Source organism: Bombina bombina, chromosome 6 (genome assembly GCF_027579735.1).
Source record: "Bombina bombina isolate aBomBom1 chromosome 6, aBomBom1.pri, whole genome shotgun sequence".
NCBI classification, from domain to species: Eukaryota; Metazoa; Chordata; class Amphibia; order Anura; family Bombinatoridae; genus Bombina; species Bombina bombina.
In genome coordinates this window covers 575,819,630-575,840,967 of record NC_069504.1, presented here as the reverse complement: position 1 = coordinate 575,840,967, position 21,338 = coordinate 575,819,630, and the positions used below count along the sequence as shown (strand labels likewise).

General features: G+C 41.5%; 1 protein-coding gene across 1 annotated transcript in view; it reads left to right on the top strand.

Annotated features, from left to right (window-relative positions):
* ADAL (adenosine deaminase like) overlaps positions 1-21,338 on the top strand; it is a 169,712-nt gene that overhangs the window by 77,811 nt on the left and 70,563 nt on the right. Inside the window, 1 exon segment of the mRNA XM_053717547.1 lies at positions 8,766-8,892. Coding sequence (XP_053573522.1) covers positions 8,766-8,892 — 127 coding nt within the window.

The window sequence follows — 21,338 nt, the reverse complement described above, 5'->3', positions numbered from 1 at the left end:
TCTGTATAACAGTGAGCTTGTGTGTGTGTCTGTATAACAGTGAGCTTGTGTGTGTGTCTGTATAACAGTGAGCTTGTGTGTGTGTCTGTATAACAGTGAGCTTGTGTGTGTGCCTGTATAACAGAGAGCTTGTGTGTGTGCCTGTATAACAGAGAGCTTGTGTGTGTGCCTGTATAACAGAGAGCTTGTGTGTGTGCCTGTATAACAGAGAGCTTGTGTGTGTGCCTGTATAACAGAGAGCTTGTGTGTGTGCCTGTATAACAGAGAGCTTGTGTGTGTGCCTGTATAACAGAGAGCTTGTGTGTGTGCCTGTATAACAGAGAGCTTGTGTGTGTGCCTGTATAACAGAGAGCTTGTGTGTGTGCCTGTATAACAGAGAGCTTGTGTGTGTGTCTGTATAACAGAGAGCTTGTGTGTGTGTCTGTATAACAGATAGCTTATGTGTGTGTGTCTGTATAACAGAGAGATTGTGTGTCTGTATAACAGAGCTTGTGTGTGTGTCTGTATAACAGAGAGCTTGTGTGTGTGTCGGAATAACTGAGCTTGTGCGTGTGTCTGTATAACAGAGAGCTTGTGTGTGTCTGTATAACAGAGAGCTTGTGTGTGTGTGTGTGCGTGTGTGTGTGTATAACAGAGCTTGTGTGTGTGTCTGTATAACAGAGCTTGTGTGTGTGTCTGTATAACGGAGAGCTTGTGTGTGTGTGTGTGTGTGTGTCTGTATAACAGAGAGCTTGTGTGTGTGTCTGTATAACAGAGCTTGTGTGTGTCTGTATAACAGAGCTTGTGTGTGTGTCTGTATAACAGAGCTTGTGTGTGTGTCTGTATAACAGAGCTTGTGTGTGTGTCTGCATAACAGAGCTTGTGTGTGTGTCTGCATAACAGAGCTTGTGTGTGTGTGTGCATAACAGAGCTTGTGTGTGTGTCTGTATAACTGAGCTTGTGTGTGTCTGTATAACAGTGAGCTTGTGTGTGTGTCTGTATAACAGTGAGCTTGTGTGTGTGTCTGTATAACAGTGAGCTTGTGTGTGTGTCTGTATAACAGTGAGCTTGTGTGTGTGTCTGTATAACAGTGAGCTTGTGTGTGTGTCTGTATAACAGTGAGCTTGTGTGTGTGTCTGTATAACAGTGAGCTTGTGTGTGTGTCTGTATAACAGTGAGCTTGTGTGTGTGCCTGTATAACAGAGAGCTTGTGTGTGTGCCTGTATAACAGAGAGCTTGTGTGTGTGCCTGTATAACAGAGAGCTTGTGTGTGTGCCTGTATAACAGAGAGCTTGTGTGTGTGCCTGTATAACAGAGAGCTTGTGTGTGTGCCTGTATAACAGAGAGCTTGTGTGTGTGCCTGTATAACAGAGAGCTTGTGTGTGTGCCTGTATAACAGAGAGCTTGTGTGTGTGCCTGTATAACAGAGAGCTTGTGTGTGTGTCTGTATAACAGAGAGCTTGTGTGTGTGTCTGTATAACAGATAGCTTATGTGTGTGTGTCTGTATAACAGAGAGATTGTGTGTCTGTATAACAGAGCTTGTGTGTGTGTCTGTATAACAGAGAGCTTGTGTGTGTGTCGGAATAACTGAGCTTGTGCGTGTGTCGGAATAACTGAGCTTGTGCGTGTGTCTGTATAACAGAGAGCTTGTGTGTGTCTGTATAACAGAGAGCTTGTGTGTGTGTGTGTGCGTGTGTGTGTGTATAACAGAGCTTGTGTGTGTGTCTGTATAACAGAGAGCTTGTGTGTCTGTATAACAGAGCTTATGTGTGTGTGTGTGTGTGTATAACAGAGAGCTTGTGTGTGTGTCTGTATAACAGAGCTTGTGTGTGTGTCTGTATAACAGAGAGCTTGTGTGTGTGTGTGAATAACAGAGAGCTTGTGTGTGTGTGTCTGAATAACTGAGCTTGTGTGTGTGTCTGAATAACTGAGCTTGTGTGTGTGTCTGAATAACTGAGCTTGTGTGTGTGTCTGAATAACTGAGCTTGTGTGTGTCTGTATAACAGAGAGCTTGTGTGTGTGTCTGAATAACAGAGAGCTTGTGTGTGTGTCTGAATAACAGAGAGCTTGTGTGTGTGTCTGAATAACAGAGAGCTTGTGTGTGTGTCTGAATAACAGAGAGCTTGTGTGTGTGTCTGAATAACTGAGCTTGTGTGTGTGTCTGAATAACTGAGCTTGTGTGTGTGTCTGAATAACTGAGCTTGTGTGTGTGTCTGAATAACTGAGCTTGTGTGTGTGTCTGAATAACTGAGCTTGTGTGTGTGTTTGAATAACTGAGCTTGTGTGTGTCTGTATAACAGAGAGATTGTGTGTCTGTATAACAGAGCTTATGTGTGTGTGTATTAACAGAGAGCTGGTGTGTGTGTCTGTATAACAGATCTTGTGTGTGTGTCTGAATAACTGAGCTTGTGTGTGTATAACAGAGAGCTGGTGTGTGTGTCTGAATAACTGAGCTTGTGTGTGTGTCTGTATAACAGAGAGCTTATGTGTGTGTCTGTATAACGGAGAGCGTATGTGTGTGTGTCTGTATAACAGAGAACTTGTGCGTGTGTCTGTGTATGACAGAGAGCTTATGTGTGTGTGTGTCTGTATAACAGAGCTTATGTGTGCGCGTGTCTGTATAACAAAGAGCTTGTGTGTGTGTGTGTGTGTGTGTGTCTGTATAACAGAGAGCTTATGTGTGTGCGTGTGTCTGTGTATGACAGAGAGCTTATGTGCAGGCATGTGAAAAAGAAAGTACACCATCTTTGAATTCTATTGTTTTACATATCAGGACATCATAAAAATCGTATGGTCATTAGCAGGTTTTAAAATTAGGTAAATACAACCTGAGATAAACAGCATATGACGTATTATACAGGGTCATGATTTATTTAACAAAAATAAAGCCAAAATGTAGAAGCCACGTGTGAAAAACTAAGTACACCCTTACTGCTTCCATAGGAATTAAGAGGCAATGTAGAGGACAGGTGCTGCTAATCAAATGCCCTTGATTAATTGATCATCAGCAAGTGTGACCACCTCTATAAAAGCCAACATTTCTCCTGTTAAGTGTGGTCAGTCCACGGGTCATCATTACTTCTGGGATATTAACTCCTCCCCAACAGGAAGTGCAAGAGGATCACCCAGCAGAGCTGCTATATAGCTCCTCCCCTCTACGTCACACCCAGTCATTCTCTTGCACCCAACTAATAGATAGGATGTGTGAGAGGACTGTGGTGATTATACTTAGTTTTTATATCTTCAATCAAAAGTTTGTTATTTTAAAACAGCACCGGAGTGTGTTGTTCCTTCTCAGGTAGAATTTGAAGAAGAATCTACCTGAGTTTTTGTATGATTTTAGCCGGCGTAGTTAAGATCATTTTGCTGTTCTCGGCCATCTGAGGAGTGAGGTAAACTTCAGATCAGGGGACAGCAGGCAGGTTCACCTGCAATGAGGTATGTAGCAGCATATTATTTTCTGAGGAATGGAATTGACTGAGAAAATACTGCCAATACCGATATAATGTAAGTTCAGCCTTAAATGCAGTAGTAGCAACTGGTATCAGGCTGTCATGTATGTATATTTACATTTCAGTATTCTGGGGAATGGTACTTCACTGGGATAATACTGTATGCATAAAATTTTTTAGCCTAACTTGCAGTGGGAACGACTAGCAACAGGCTTTCTAATGACACTTCATTTATTGATGTTAAACGTTTTGCTGGCATGTTAAATCGTTTAATTATCTGAGGTACTGGGTGAAAAATTGTTTTGGGCACTGTTTTTTCCACTTGGCGGTAGTTTTATTTAATTTAAGACAGTTTACTGATCTCCCTCACTGATGTGTGTGAGGGGGAGGGGCCTATTTTGGCGCTTTTGCTACGCATCAGAAATTCAGTCACAAGTCTGTTTTCTTCCCTGCATGATCCGGTTCGTCTCTACAGAGCTCAAGGGTCTTCAAAAGTTATTTTGAGGGAGGTAATCACTCACAGCAGACCTGTGAGATTGTGCTTTGACTGTGATAAAAAACGTATTTATTATGTACTTTTTTTTCTGCTATGTAAGGGTTTGTTATTCATTACTATGGGAGCAATCCTTTGCTAAATTGTGTTTTTACCGGAAAGAATTTGAATTTATAATTTCTCCGGTTCATTATTATTCAACTGTCATAACTTTTTCTGTGTTTCTTAAAGGCACAGTACGTTTTTTCATATTACTTGTAAATTGAGTTGAAAAGAATTTCCAAGTCTGCTAGTTTATTGCTAGTGTGTTAAACATGTCTGACTCAGAGGAATATCTCTGTGCTATATGTGCTAAAGCCAAAGTGGAGCCCAATAGAAATGTATGTACTAATTGCATTGATGCTACTTTAAATAAAAGTCAATCTGTACAAATTGAACATCATTCACCAAACAACGAGGGGAAAGTTATGCCGACTAACTTGCCTCACGTGTCAGTACCTGCATCTCCCGCTCGGGTGGTGCGTGATATTGTAACGCCGAGTACTTCAGGGCGGCCATTACAAATCACATTACAGGACATGGCTAATGTTATGACTGAAGTTTTGTCTAAATTACCAGAACTTAGAGGTAAGCGTGATCACTCTGGGATGAGAACAGAGTGCGCTGATAATATTAGGGCCATGTCAGATACTGCGTCACAGTATGCAGAACATGAGGACGGAGAGCTTCAATCTGCAGGTGACGGTTCTGATCCCAATAGAGTGGATTCAGACATTTCTAACTTTAAGTTTAAGCTGGAAAACCTCCGTGTACTGCTAGGGGAGGTATTAGCGGCTCTGAATGATTGTAACACCGTTGCAATCCCAGAGAAATTATGTAGGCTGGATAGATACTATGCGGTACCGGCGAGTACTGACGTATTTCCTATACCTAAGAGGCTTACAGAGATAATAACTAAGGAGTGGGATATGCCCGGTGTACCCTTTTCCCCCCCTCCTGTATTTAGAAAAATGTTCCCAATAGACGCCACCACATGGGACTTATGGCAGACGGTCTCTAAGGTGGAGGGAGCGGTTTCTACTCTGGCTAAGCGTACCACTATCCCAGTGGAGGATAGCTGTGCCTTTTCAGATCCAATGGATAAAAAATTAGAGGGTTACCTTAAGAAAATGTTTGTGCAACAAGGTTTTATATTGCAACCCCTTGCATGTATTGCGTCTGTCACGGCCGCGGCCGCTTTTTGGTCCGAGTCTCTGGAAGAGACTCTTGACTCAATGTCTATAGATGAGATTTCAAACAAGCTTAAAACTCTTAAGCTAGCTAATTCATTTGTTTCAGATGCCGTAGTACATTTAACTAAACTTACGGCTAAAAATTCCGGATTCGCCATTCAGGCACGCAGAGCACTGTGGCTAAAATCCTGGTCAGCTGACGTTACTTCTAAATCTAAATTACTTAACATACCTTTCAAAGGGCAGACCTTATTCGGGCCCGGTTTGAAAGAAATTATCGCTGACATTACTGGAGGTAAGGGCCATGCTCTACCTCAAGACAGAGCCAAACCTAAGGCTAGACAGTCTAATTTTCGTTCCTTTCGTAATTTCAAGGCAGGAGCAGCATCAACTTCCTCTGCACCAAAACAGGAAGGAGCTGCTGCTCGCTACAGACAAGGCTGGAGACCCAACCAGTCCTGGAACAAGGGCAAGCAGGCCAGAAAACCTGCTGCTGCCCCTAAGACAGCATGAAGTGAGGGCCCCCGATCCGGGAACGGATCTAGTGGGGGGCAGACTTTCTCTCTTCGCCCAGGCTTGGGCAAGAGATGTCCAGGATCCCTGGGCGTTAGAGATCATATCTCAGGGATATCTTCTGGACTTCAAATCCTCTCCCCCAAAAGGGAGATTTCATCTGTCAAGGTTGTCAACAAACCAAATAAAGAAAGAGGCGTTTCTACGCTGTGTACAAGATCTTTTTCTAATGGGAGTGATCCATCCGGTTCCGCGGTCGGAACACGGACAGGGGTTTTACTCAAATCTGTTTGTGGTTCCCAAGAAAGAGGGAACCTTCAGACCAATCTTGGATTTAAAGATCCTAAACAAATTCCTAAGAGTTCCATCGTTCAAAATGGAAACTATTCGGACAATCCTACCCATGATCCAAAAGGGTCAGTACATGACCACAGTGGATTTAAAGGATGCTTACCTTCACATACCGATTCACAAAGATCATTACAGTATGCTGGTCTGGAGCATTCAGGTGTGTGTTAATGTCTCTTATTCTATAGTGAGAAAGATTATTTACAAGTGGAAGTCATTTAAGACAGTTGCCAATTTTCCCAGCAAATTCACCCCAAAGTCAGACCATGCAATGCTCAGAAAAATTGCAAAATACCAAGAGTTACATCCTCAGACTCCACAGGTCTCAGCATGTTAAATGTTAAAGTTCATGACAGTACAATACGAAAAAGACCGAACAAGAATGGTTTGTATGTAAGGGTTGCCAGGGGAAAGCCTCTTCACTCTAAAAAGAAAATGGCAGCATGGCTTAGGTTTGCAAAGTTGCATCTGAACAAACCACAAGACTTCTGTAACAATGTCCTTTGGACAGACGAGACCAAAGTGGAGATGTTTGTGCTGATATGCTGTGTTTTTTTGCCAAATATGTCGCTGTTTTGCAGCCATAGGACCTGGGCACCTTGCAGTCATTGAGTCGACCATGAACTCCTCTGTGTACCAAAGTATTCTAGAGTCAAATGTGAGGCCATCTGTCCGACAGCTAAAGCTTTGCCGAAATTAAGTCATGCAACAGGACAATGATCCCAAGCACACCAGCAAATCTACAATAGAATGGCTGATAAAGAAAAGAATCAAGGTGTTGCAATGGCCCATTCAAAGTCCAGACCTTAACCTGATTGAAATGCTGTGGCGAGACCTTAAGAGAGCTGTGGATAAACTAATGCCCGCAAACCTCAATGAACTGAAGCAATTTGTGGAGGAATTTTGGCCAACGATGTGAGAGACTGATAGTCATACAGAAAACAATTTAGTTCTCATGAGTAATGAATTGTGGACTCTCACGAACTGTATAAAAGAAAACATAAATTATGCTAACCTGATAAATTAATTTATTTCTGGGTGGTGAGGGTCCACAAGACCCCACCCTGTTTTTTTTCTGGGTTAATTTATTCCTTTTTTGCGCACATCTTTTTTTCCCTGCTCCTATTTTGTTGGCTGTTATTAATTTTCCTTCCAATTTGTGCTTGGCTATATGTTAGACTGAGGTACTAGTGAGGTAGGAGGGTTTTAATAGGGTTCTTGGGGATTTTTGCCTCCTAATAAAAGGGAAGAGTAATTGCCAGGTGTAATGGATCCTGGACTCTCACTACCATGAAATATATTAATTTATCAGGTAAGAATAAATGATGCTTTACCTAGCAGCGGGTTCAGTATCGGACCAGAGCTAGAGGTCTCCACTTCCTGAACGTGTGCCTCTGCGTAACCTTTTTCCTTTTTATACGGAAAATACAGAGTATTTGTAAGTTAAAAGCTATCCAATGTGCATGCACAAAACTCTGTGCACAAACAAGAACAATTATTTACAAGTCACTTGTTACAGGATATATTAGAAGTTAGTAAAACCCTCACACAATGTAGATGAGGATTTGGGGGCCATTTTAAATTTCCTAATGGCTTTAAAAAAGGGAAAAAAAATGTTTTTAATCCTGCCTGATTTCACAGTGCATAACGTCGCAGAAGGATTATCAGGAGGGAATCTTTAGAAAAAAGTAAATGGTGTAAACTGCCCCTTTAATAGAGAGAGCAATGTTATTTCCTCCCTTCCACCACCCACTGGGTAATTGATTGCTACTTGCTGCATCTTGTTTACATACCTTTTCTATAGAGAATACTAAAGTATTCATAGTTTCAGTATAGGTGGGAATACAACAGGCAAAATTAACTATTATAAATGAAAAATAAAGGTAAGGAAGTTATTTATAAACATTTGTATGCACTCCAGCATGTTAAACAGGTCATTGGGGACAGATTAAATGTCCCTTTAATGTTATCCACAATTGTGCACAACAAGTAGAATTGTAAAATGCAGTGCCATTATAGCATATAGCATCATATCCCTTTAAACTGCTCCCAGCAGATGAATCGCCCAACAGCACAACTCCCAAATCAGGTGCTGGGACCAATTTTAGAGTAGCCATGGATTTTTGCTTGTTTTATTAGAAATATCTAAGGCCAGGTTTTAAATTCTGGTGTTCTGGCAGGCTGCAATGATTTGAAGGTGGGAACCTTAAAATGTTTGAATTTGTTCAGCTACACAAGAGTTATACATGTTTGTAAACACAGCATCTGAATGTTAATAGTAAAAATATTGACAAGTGAAAAAGAATTCTGATGGGATAGTGAATTAAGAGCACATAACTATGAATAGTCTTTACATATTGATGAAGGTAATGCATGAAAAAGTAAATGTATCACATACATTCCAAGCAGCATAGAAAGAAAAAGAATGACAGTGAGCATGTAGAATAAACATAATAAGATAAATGGCATGCACTTTACCACAGATCAAATGGTGAGTGATGGCTCTTTCCATATACTAAAATGATCAGCACATTGTGAAAAACTATCTTGATTGTACTTCACTGCTATTCACTCTGGAGGAAAGTAGTAAGAAGTTTGCAAATTGAATAGGTTTGTGAACTGAATTTGAGTTCTGACATTGATGTCTAATGTAGCTTATATAGTAATCTTTTTTAGTTAAATTATGTGTTTTTTCCTTTTACTTTATTAGCTATTACAATTATACTAATGTGTTTTTTGTTTTGTAGATACCCAACCAAGATGAAGAAACAAAACTTTTACTAGGAGTTCCACCTGACAGGATTGGACATGGGACCTTTATTTCTACCTCACCTGAAATAGTAGAAATAGTTAAACAAAGTCATATACCTCTAGGTCAGTGCTTCATAAGTGTCTGGGCATTCTAGTGTGAGACGTCATTTAGTCTATTGATCGGCCTTCAGTTACGTTTTTTTCTGGTTGCTCGAGTTATATATGAATGTAAGCAACAGATTAGTAGGTATTAAATATACATGAGGCAGGATGTGTTGTGAAAGAGATGGTAAATAACCAGCTATATCCTGTAGTAATAACCAACAAAGATTTGGACTACAAATTACAACCAAGTCTGTCCATATTACTTGACGTGTAAACGTAATTCCTTCTTAGTAAGGCCTTAAAGGTACATGAAACCCAAAAAATTGCTTTCATGATTCAGATAGACAATACAATTTTAAACAACTTTCTAATTTACTTCTGTTATCTAATTTGTTTCATTCTCTTGGTATCCTTTGTTGAAGGAGCAGCAATGCAATCACCAATCAGCAGCTAGAACCTAAGTTCCTCCTGAGCTTACTTAGATAAACCTTTCAGCAAAGGATAATAAGAGAAGGAAACAAATTAAAAAATAGAAGTAAATTGGAAAGTTGTTTAAAATTGTCTTCTCTATATGAATCATGAAAGAAAAATTTTGGTTTTCATGGCCCTTAAGTTACATACGCCTAGATTTAGAGTTCTGCGGCCAAAGGGGTGCGTAGCTAACGCTGGCTTTTTTCTGGCCGCACCTTTTAAATACCGCTGGTATTGAGAGTTCACAGAATGGCTGCGTTAGGCTCCAAAAAAGGAGCGTAGAGCATATTTAACGCAACTTCAACTCTCGATACCAGCGGTGCTTACGGACGCGGCCAGCTTCAAAAACGTGCTCGTGCACGATTCCCCCATAGGAAACAATGGGGCTGTTTGAGCTGAAAAAAAACCTAACACCTGCAAAGAAGCCGCGTTCAGCTCCTAACGCATCCCCATTGTTTGCTATGGGGAAACACTTCCTACGTCTGCACCTAACACTCTAACATGTACCCCGAGTCTAAACACCCCTAACCTTACACTTATTAACCCCTATTCTGCCGCCCCCGCTATCGATGACCCCTGCATATTTTTATTAACCCCTAATCTGCCGCTCCGTAAACCGCCGCTACTTACATTATCCCTATGTACCCCTAATCTGCTGCCCCTAACACCGCCGACCCCTATATTATATTTATTAACCCCTAATCTGCCCCCCACAACGTCGCCTCCACCTGCCTACACTTATTAACCCCTAATCTGCCGAGTGGACCGCACCGCTATTATAATAAAGTTATTAACCCCTAATCCGCCTCACTAACCCTATAATAAATAGTATTAACCGCTAATCTGCCCTCCCTAACATCGCCGACACCTAACTTCAAACATTAACCCCTAATCTGTCGACTGGAGCTCACCGCTATTCTAATAAATGTATTAACCCCTAAAGCTAATTTTAACCCTAACACTAACACCCCCCCTAAGTTAAATATAATTTAAATCTAACGAAATTAATTAACTCTTATTAAATAAATTATTCCTATTTAAAGCTAAATACTTACCTGTAAAATAAATCCTAATATAGCTACAATATAAATTATAATTATATTATAGCTATTTTAGGATTTATATTTATTTTACAGGCAACTTTGTATTTATTTTAACCAGGTACAATAGCTATTAAATAGTTAAGAATATTTAATAGCTAAAATAATTACAAAATTACCTGTAAAATAAATCCTAACCTAAGTTACAATTAAACCTAACGCTACACTATCAATAAATTAATTAAATAAAATACCTACAATTACCTACAATTAAACCTAACACTACACTATCAATAAATTAATTAAATACAATATCTACAAATAAATACAATGAAATAAACGAACTAAGTTACAAAAAATAAAAAAATATTTACAAACATCAGAAAAATATTACAACAATTTTAAACTAATTACACCTACTCTAAGCCCCCTAATAAAATAACAAAGCCCCCCGAAATAAAAAATGCCCTACCCTATTCTAAATTAAAAAAGTTCAAAGCTCTTTTACCTTACCAGCCCTGAACAGGCCCTTTGCGGGGCATGCCCCAAAGAATTCAGCTCTTTTGCCTGTAAAAAAAACACATACAATACCCCCCCCAACATTACAACCCACCACCCACATACCCCTAATCTAACCCAAACCCCCTTAAATAAACCTAACACTAAGCCCCTGAAGATCTCCCTACCTTGTCTTCACCTCACCGGGTCCCGATCTGTCCAGAAGAGCCTCCGATGTCTTGATCCAAGCCCAAGCGGGGGGCTAAAGAGTGACGTCCATCCTCGGGCTGAAGTCTGGATCCAAGCGGCGGCTGAAGAAATCCATCATCGACTGAAGTCGGAAGTCCATCATCGGGATGAAGTCTTCTATCAAGCCGCATCTTCAATCTTCTTTCTTCTGGAGCGGAGCGGAGCCATCTTCTTTCCAACCGACGCGGAACATCCTCTTCAACCGACGCCTACTCGACGAATGACGGTTCCTTTAAATGACGTCATCCAAGATGGCGTCCCTCGAATTCCGATTGGCTGATAGGATTCTATCAGCCAATCGGAATTAAGGTAGGAATATTCTGATTGGCTGATGGAATCAGCCAATCAGAATCAAGTTCAATCCGATTGGCTGATCCAATCAGATTGAGCTTGCATTCTATTGGCTGATCGGAACAGCCAATAGAATGCGAGCTCAATCTGATTGGCTGATCGGATCAGCCAATCGGATTGAACTTGATTCTGATTGGCTGATTCCATCAGCCAATCAGATTTTTCCTACCTTAATTCCGATTGGCTGATAGAATCCTATCAGCCAATCGGAATTCGAGGGACGCCATCTTGGATGACGTCCCTTAAAGGAACCGTCATTCGTCGGGAAGTCGTCGGAAGAAGAAGATGGGTCCGCGGTGGAGGTCTTCAAGATGGAGCCGGTCCTCATCGGATGAAGATAGAAGATGCCGCTTGGATCAAGATGGTTGCCGGTCCGGCTCGCCTCTTCTTCCCGGATAGGATGAAGACTTTGGAGCCTCTTCTGGACCTCTTCAGCCGCCGGATGATGGATGTCTAGCCCCCCGCTTGGGCTTGGATGAAGATTTTGGAGCCAGGACGGATCGGTGTGATACCCGGCGAGGTGAAGACAAGGTAGGAAGATCTTCAGGGGCTTAGTGTTGGGTTTATTTAAGGGGGGTTTGGGTTAGATTAGGGGTATGTGGGTGGTGGGTTGTAATGTTGGGGGGGGGTATTGTATGTTTTTTTTTTTACAGGCAAAAGAGCTGAATTCTTTGGGGCATGCCCCGCAAAGGGCCCTGTTCAGGGCTGGTAAGGTAAAAGAGCTTTGAACTTTAGTAATTTAGAATAGGGTAGGGCATTTTTTTATTTTGGGGGGCTTTGTTATTTTATTAGGGGGCTTAGAGTAGGTGTAATTAGTTTAAGATTGTTGTAATATTTTTCAAATGTTTGTAAATATTTTTTTATTTTTTGTAACTTAGTTCTTTTTTATTTTTTGTACTTTAGTTCGTTTATTTCATTGTATTTATTTGTAGGAATTGTATTTAATTTATTTATTGCTAGTGTAGTGTTAGGTTTAATTGTAGATAATTGTAGGTAGTTTATTTAATTAATTTATTGATAGTGTAGTGTTAGATTTAATTGTAACTTAGGTTAGGATTTATTTTACAGGTAATTTTGTAATTATTTTAACTATTTTAGCTATTAAATAGTTCTTAACTATTTAATAGCTATTGTACCTGGTTAAAATAAATATAAAGTTACCTGTAAAATAAATATAAATCCTAAAATAGCTATAATATAATTATAATTTATGTTGTAGCTATATTAGGGTTTATTTTACAGGTAAGTATTTAGATTTAAATAGGAATAATGTATTTAATAAGAGTTAATTTATTTCGTTTTTATAGAGTGGCGGCGATGTGGGGGGGCCTCGGTTTAGGGGTACATAGGTAGTTTATGGGTGTTAGTGTACTTTAGAGCACAGTAGTTAAGAGCTTTATAAACCGGCGTTAGCCCAGAAAGCTCTTAACTACTGACTTTTTTCTGCGGCTGGAGTTTTGTCATTAGATTTCTAATGTTCACTTCAGACACGACTCTAAATACCGGAGTTAGAAAGATCCCATTGAAAAGATAGGATACGCAATTGACGTAAGGGGATCTGCGGTATGGAAAAGTCGCGGCTGGAAAGTGAGCGTTAGACCCTTTCCTGACTGACTCCAAATACCAGCGGTAGCCTAAAACCAGCGTTAGGAGCCTCTAACGCTGGTTTTGACGGCTACCGCCAAACTCTAAATCTAGGCCATATATTGCAGACGTCGTTGAATTCCCTTAGTCTTTGTCCTTACCACCACAAATACATGTATAATCCATGAATTAACCAATCTTTTAGTGTTTGCACAAATTAAAAAGGACAGTCTAGTCAAAATGATCATTTCATGATTCAGATAGGGCATGCCATTTTAAACAACTTACCAATTTACTTTTATCATCAAAATTGCTTTGTTCTCTTGGTATTCTTTGTTGAAAGCTAAACCTAGGTAGGCTCATATGCTAATTTTCTTCTTAAATGGAAAGAGTCCACAGCTGCATTCATTACGTTTGGGAATTAAGAACCTGGCCACCAGGAGGAGGCAAAGACACCCCAGCCAAAGGCTTAAATACTCCTCCCACTTCCCTCATCCCCCAGTCATTCTTTGCCTTTCGTCCCAGGATTTTGGCAGAGAAGTGTCAGAAGTTTTTTGTTTGTTTTTTTATTTTTATTATTATTATTATTATTATTTTTTATATATTAATGTTTCTTATGGAGGGTGCTACTCTTCGACAAGAAACAGGAGTTTTAAGTAGTCCTTATGGTCTCTCGTGTGAAGGCTTGGGCGAAAGTGAGAGTCCGGAGATGCAGTGGGAGCTTCCCCTGCAACACCATCCCGACTCTTATTCACAGCTCCCTTTCAGCACTTGGCATTGTCGAACTTCGCTTCGCTACCTGCTGTCCTCTCTTAAGTCCATGGCTGAGGCGATGCTACTATTTGTCACACTTAAAGGGCCGTGTTCCTGTTCCACGGCGTGGATTCCGGTAAGATCGTTTAATTTACCTTCTCTGATTGCACTGTAACGTATTTGTTAGGTAAAATTCAGGGTCTCAATGGGACTCCTTTAATATCTTGGAATCGAGGGTTAATATCTCCTGAGCGGGATTATTGAACAGGGTTTTTTTTTTAATCCTGTTTTTATTATGTGATTTAACCTGCTTATGTGTAGTGTTTTTCTGGCTCTTGGCTTGGAACATATAGGCTTTCAAACGCGACCCTATGGTTTGGTGCGCTTTTGTTTTTTTGGACTGTATGGTTCACCTGGTGACCGGGTGTTTTACGTCCTTGTCTCCCATTTCCGCATTCCTTTCTGTGTGGCGTCTGAGTAATAATCTGCTGAGGTCTGGTTATCGGGAGGTGGTGAGTGCCCCAGTCATTGGAGTTGTCTGGTGACGTTTTTATTTTGGTTTTATAGTCCACTTTAAGTATCCAGCTATGGAGGATACTGATGTTGAATCGGGTCAACTTTCTTGGTCAGACTCCTCGTTCTGTGATGAGTGTGAATCAGACCCTTGGACACAGGTTCATCAGTTATTTTCCTCAGGCCGGTCTAGAGCTCCTTGTTCCTCGAGTTCGGGGATTCAAGAGACTGCTGAGCCTTTTGCCTTGCGGAGCCCTGTCCTCCCTACCGCTTCCTTCTAATACTACACATGCGGGTACCCCAAGTTATGTCTTTCCCTCCTCGGATGGGAGTCTGTTGCCCCTGAAGGTGGTGGCACGTTTTCGTTTCTACATCCTTTTGATGCTGGCTCGACTGCAGAGTCTGAATGTTTGTTCACGATTGTGCTCGTGCCCGATATATCCGGGTCTCTCGGCCCTGGTAGGACATATGCAGCTCCCTGAGGGAGTAACCTTTCCAGAGTGCTGTGTTTTTCGTTACAGGCGGGCTCGCCTTTGTGCCTCAGACACGTTTTCGGGTTACTGGGGGACCCTACCCTTATGGGTTATGGGACTCGGTAGCTTTTTCTTCGAATGACACAGCCTTGTTAGACATTGGGGGGATGGTATAATCTCCTCTATGTCTTGTTATCAAGATCCTTCCCAGTTTTGTAGAACAGGTTTTCCGTTAGGCGGGTCCTGTGGGCCTTCTGTTAATTTTTTTGGGAGTTAACCTTCGGGTTGCCGGTTGTTTTAATTTTTTTCCGGTAGGATGATTTTTGGTTTTCCTTCTAATAGTTCCTGTGGGAACTTTTTTTTCTGGGATTGATGCTCGTTGTTTTGCTTCTATTGAAGTTGTTGGGAAAATGTTAGTTCCATGTTAATCTGTACATATTTTCTGCCTCTCTCTGAGAGTAGAATAGTCTGCTTGGCAGTGGTAACCCTGTTGCAGGCTGGCCCTGCTTGGATTCAGTTCTGCTGTCACGTGACTTTTTCAGACACGTGGTGACTATCGGCCTAGCTGATCTGGTAGGGGCACCAATTTCTCACAATAATGTTTGTGTTATTTTGCCGATTTCTCACAATAATGACTCTCGGGTCCGAGTGGTTCTTGGGAGTGTTTAGTTTTTTTATAACTATCTCTCGGGGGACCGGTCAGCGAAAATGCTGCGTCTCTCTCTGTTGTTCCCACTTTTTGGAGAACTGGAGTATTCCTTCAATGTGGTGCGAAGGATAGAGGCCCTAGCTCCTTTTTGTCCGCCTGTCAGGGTGGGTTTTAGCCTTTTGGAGGCCTGGGAATTTCTCCTTTTAGGACTTGTTCTGTTGAGGGTCTCTGGTTTTGTGACCTTCTGGACTATCTCTGTTTCTCCTTGGGGACGGGTCACCTTCGGGAGTTATTTTGTTCCTCTTAAGGACATCTGACAGTGTAGTCTGGCGATCTGTAGGTCCTAATGACCTTCCCATGTGGTTTAGGGATTGCTGCTTAAGTGGCACGCACAACCATGTATTTCTCCCCTATGGTTTTTCCTGAGGGGTATAGAGTCCTGCAGTGTTCTGTGGGTAGCTTGTCCTCACTGTCCCCTTGTTTCTGGGGTTCGTGACTAGCTGGAAGGCTAGATCAGAATGCTATACTCTGAAGGTGCTCGGCATCATGGTAACCTGATGGGTTACTGTTTCAAACCATGGGAGGTGGGTTCAGCCTTCCCTCCTTCAGGTAGTTTTATATGAGGTGGCACTTGATCCCTGGTAGGAGATTAGCCGCGCTGGTAAAGCATATTCGTGTTCATGTCGCTTGGTTAACTAATTATCAAGCGTCTTTGTACGTCCTTGAGAGTCCTTGCTATTTTTAGAGCATTAGTCTTCTGTGAGGGAGTCTCTTCCCTTTTGGATTGGGATTTGCAGAGCTCTTGCTCTTGTTTTTTCTTCGGTTCCGACAATGGTCAACTTCTGTTGTTCTTTCCTAACTGGGCTCTTGGCTGACGTTGAGACTTTGGTTGGTTGGCTCACGAGTTTTCTTGGTTCTCGAGTGTCTCTAGATGGAGTAGCTGTGTCTACTCTTTCGCTTTTCTGGCTCGGTCCTCGGGTACCTTGTTTCCCTGCTAAGATCTGCCATTGCTTGGGCCGGTCTGGCTGGGGGTCGATCTGAGATCGGTTGTTCATTCGTAGGTCTTTGGGTCAGTGGACTTTTGGTTAGTCCAATGCCTTAGTTGCCTGGTGGGTGCCCTCTGTCTGGGAGGGTGGGCAATTTGGTATTTGCCTTGTTGGCAGTTTTCCTTGCGGATGTCTCGGAATTGTACCAAGGACGGTGAGTTTCTGGACTCAGGCATTTTTACTGGGTTCCTACCGTATCTTGATTACTTCATTATTCCGATGTCGAGGACTTGGTTTTCAGCTGTCATTTTTTATGCTTCTGTACGATCCTTGGGCTCTTATTGTCTACAGGAGATGGTTCCTTTAGAGAATCTTTATTCATTTTGGGTATACTGTTGGTTTCCCTTATCCTTTTTCTTTTTGGGGTATTTGGGTATTTGAACTAGTACAGGGAGTGTGGGACTGCCTATATAGGGCGAGGGTCCTTTTGGTGGAGTATTGGTTCAGTGAGTCTGCTTTGGATCTCTGGTTGGACTTCGGACTGCCAATGTGTGTGTCTCCTCGGGTGCCTTTTTAACTCTTAATTTTCTGCCCGGCTCTGAATAAGCAGGGTTTAGGATGGTTTGTTTTTCTGGCTTGGTGCTCTCAGAATGGGCCGCCTATTGTACCCTCCCGTTTTGGCATTCAGTGTCCTCCTTAGCTTGGGTATTGTTTTCTCAAAAGTAATGAATGCAGCTGTGGACTCTTTCCATTTAAGAAGAGAAACATAAATTATGCTTACCTGATCAATTTCTTTTCTTCTGATGGAGTCCACAGCTCCCCACCCATAATTTTATGTGGGGCGTCCTTATTTTATTCTTCTGGTACCTTTCACCTGATATTTCTTCTACTGTTCCTTGTTCCTCGGCAGAATGACTGGGGGATGAGGGAAGTGGGAGGAGTATTTAAGCTTTTGGTTGGGGTGTCTTTGCCTCCTCCTAGTGGCCAGGTTCTTATTTCCCAAATGTAATGAATGCAGCTGTGAACTCTGTCCATCAGAAGAAAAGAAAATTATCAGGTAAGCATAATTTATGTTTTCTAAGCCATTAAAAGCTGCCTCTTATCTCAGTGCATTTTGACTGTTTGTTTTTTTTCGTGTGTTTTTTTTAAACAAGCTTTATTGAACATAATCATCAAGAGTACAAAACAGAGCAAACATAATATCAGACAAAGTGCGTTAGTAAATACTCGGACAAAATAAACTTAAAGTCCAATGTAAATTAGAAGTAAAAGATAAAATGTTCAAATAGCCAATTTCAACGGACCCTTATGTCTGAGGACAAAATAGCGGTAAAGTCTTTGAGTAATCTGATTCGTATACTGATAAGAAAAGCTTGGCGTTTTTAACAATATTGAAGTGAACATCAACATATTCTTTCTCTCTATTAAAGAGAGAAGAGTAAACAAAAAATAAGAATACATGTGTTCCAAACGTCTTAAGTACACTGGGAAGAAGAAGAAAGAGAATGCTTCAAGAGGCAAAGAGAGGAACATAGCGGAGGAGGAGAGGGGAAAAAAAGGGGGCGAGAAAATATATATATAAAAATCTAGCCTATGGGAATTCTTGCTAATTTTGGCGACTAGCAATTAATGACTGCGGGAGGGGGAAGGGTTCCAGGTGGCCAACATCATTTCATATGTGACCATCTGGTTACTCTTGAGATAATGCAATTTTTCCATTAGCAAAAGGTCATCTACCGAAGCACGCCAATCACCAAGCGAAGGTACAATTTTAGATTTCCAAAGTTTTGGGATAAGCCTCTTAGCTCCTGTGAGCATGATCAAGAGAAGAGCCCGGGTGTGGTTGGCTTTAGTATTAGGAAGGTGTAGGAAAAGCATTGTTTCTGGTGTGTTTGGTATGTGTATGTTTAATTTAGTTGACATGTCATTATAGACCGCCGTCCAGTAATTTGCCAAGCTAGGGCACTCCCACCATGTGCATGAGAGTGCCATGCCCTCCGCACCCTCTCCAACATGTAGAATTCGCCGTTGGGAAGAGCAAGAGTAGTCTTGCTGGAGTGTAATACCATCTGGTGAGAAGCTTGAGATGTATTTCCTGTATCTTAGATACAGAAGAGCGCTGGGCCAGCCTAAACGATCTAAACCATTCCTCTTCGTCTATTGTGTTGTTAAGGTCCCTGTTCCATGCTCTAGTGTAGGATGGTAATTGTGTGTCCGGTGGAGTGAGAAGCAATTTGTATATCTTGGAGATCAATCTCCTAGGCTGAGCCTTCCCTGCACAAAGTGTCTCGAAGGGAGTTAATTCCCCGAGGAAATCAGCTCTGTTCTTGTGGTGTAATAGGTAGTGGGATAGTTGGTGGTATCTCAGCCATGATGAGAAGATGATCCCATACTGATCAGACATGGCTTGTTGCGTACGCAACCTACCCCCTTCTAAGGCAAAGCATAGGATCCCGTCCCTCAAGCTATACGGAGAGCCCAAACGCTTGCTCAATACATAGTATGGTATCTCAGGGTTGTCAATAATCGGTAGCATAGGGGAGAAAGTAGAGGATATATGCGTGCTAGTAGCAATTAACTTATCCCACTCATGTAAGTTTTCCGATGTTAGGTGATATTTATATAGGAGCTTAAGGCGTCTTATCGCCGGGATCCAAGCAAGAGTTCCTACATTGTTTGTGTGAGGGATCTGACCGTCAAATCTAACCCATTGCTTCTGTGAGGTGTTGTGTGACCACTCAACTAGTCTCTGCATTATAATAGCCTTTCTGTATAAAGTTAGATCAGGGAAACCCAACCCTCCTCTATCGCGGGGGAGATAAAGGGTCTTTCTAGGTATTCTCGGTTTAACGCCTGTTTTATAATTCTCTGTAGTTGGGGTAAAAAAATCAGTTGGGAGGTGAATTGGGACGGTTTGCATAATGTATAATATGCGCGGTAGTATGTTCATTTTAATTAAGCCTATTTTCCCCAACTAGGATAGAGACTTATTCCTCCATGAGGACAGATCACCAATGATATCTTTCCGTAGTGCAATGTAGTTATTTTTAAAAAAGTTGGAGGAGTTTGCAGATAAGTAGATACCCAAGTATTTCAACTTAGAGGTAGCTATGGGGACTTTGTAATCTGTTGCTAGAAAATGGATGTGTTCAGCGGGGGCATTTATATTAAGAAGCTCTGATTTAGATAGATTTAAGTGAAAATTGGAAAGCGCACCATACTCTTGAATGTCCTTCAATAATGCAGGTACTGAGACATCTACATTCGTGAGAGTATAGAGAACATCATCAGCGTATAACGCCTGTTTGTACTCGGTACTACCAATTTGTATCCCCTCAATGTTAGGGTTATTTCTAACTTTTTGTGCCAAAGCTTCAATTAAAAGGGCGAAGAGTAAGGGGGAAAGGGGGCACCCCTGGCGTGTCCCATTTGAAACGGAGAATGTCTCTGATAAGGTTCCATTTATTCTGACCCTAGCATTAGGGGCTGAGTATAGGGCAAAGGTCATGTTGATAAAGGGATCCCCAAAGTTCATTGCTTTAATGACCTGACGCAGGAATAGCCAATCGACACGGTCGAAGGCCTTCTCTGCGTCTGTTGCAAAGAGAGCCATAGGTAACCCCTCCACTTGTGCATAATTTATTAACTGGATCACTTTGTTAGTATTATCTCGCGCCTCCCTGCTGGGTATGAAGCCTACCTGATCTGATGAGATGAGGTTCGGGAGGTATTTGTTAAGGCGATTGGCAAGTAATTTGGCTAGAATCTTAATGTCCATATTGAGGAACGATATGGGTCTAAAATTTGCCCGGGAGGTGGGAGGTTTACCCGGCTTCGGGATAACTGTAATATGCGCTTCAAGCATTGAGCTAGCCAATGAGGGGTTTTCTACCAAATCATTGAAAAGTTGAAGCATCAAGGGACTCAAAGTCTCCGAGAATAATTTATAATATTTAAGAGAAAACCCGTCAGGCCCTTAATAGCCCGGGCAAGCTCTTCTGCGGAGATGGGAGCATCCAGACTATCTCTTTGTACCGGATCTAATCGAGGTAAAGAAAGCGCTTGGTCCATCAGTAATTTCTTAGGAGATGTGCCTTCTGAAAGTTTGTGCGAGTGTGTAGTATGTGTTATATTGTATAACATTTTGTAGTATGAATGAAAAGAATTTGCTATTTGTTTATTACCCTTCAGTGTCGTGCCGTCTGGGTTTTGAATTAGATGGACATGTGTTTTTAGTTGTTTTCTACGAACAGCTCTGGCCAGTAATTTACTGGGCTTATTGCCTCCCTCATAATATTGTTGTTTCACAGCCAAATTCTTGTGTTGGTAGGCTTCTAAGAGGTGTGTCTTAAGATCTTTTCTAGTGATCTCCAATGTTCTCCTAATGTCTGCATCTAGTGGATTTTTCTTATGGTCGCCATCTAACTGTGTTATAGATTGTAAAAGTTGGGTGTGTTTTAGTCTGTGTTGTTTGTTGAGGCACGCTCTATGTTTAAGGAATTCTCCTCGTATGACGCATTTATGTGCTTCCCAAAAATGTAGAAGTGAAGTTTGTGAGGGATTGTTATATAGTAAGTAGTCGTTCAGAGATTTCTGAATCTCAGATTTAACTATAGGGTTGTGCAGTAAAGTCTTGTCTAGTCTCCAAATGTACGACGTTGGGGGGAGGTCTGGCCATAAGACAGAGCAAGTAACAGGTGCGTGGTCAGACCATGTAATAGGTCCAATAGAGCAGGAGGTGACCATGTCAAGCCCACACGGGTCGGTGAAAAAATAATCCATACGGGAGTATTTATTGTGAGGTGGTGAGTAGTATGTGAAATCCTTACTTAATGGATGTACTGATCTCCATATATCATGGAGTCGGAGGCCAGAAATCGTAGATTTGACAGATTTG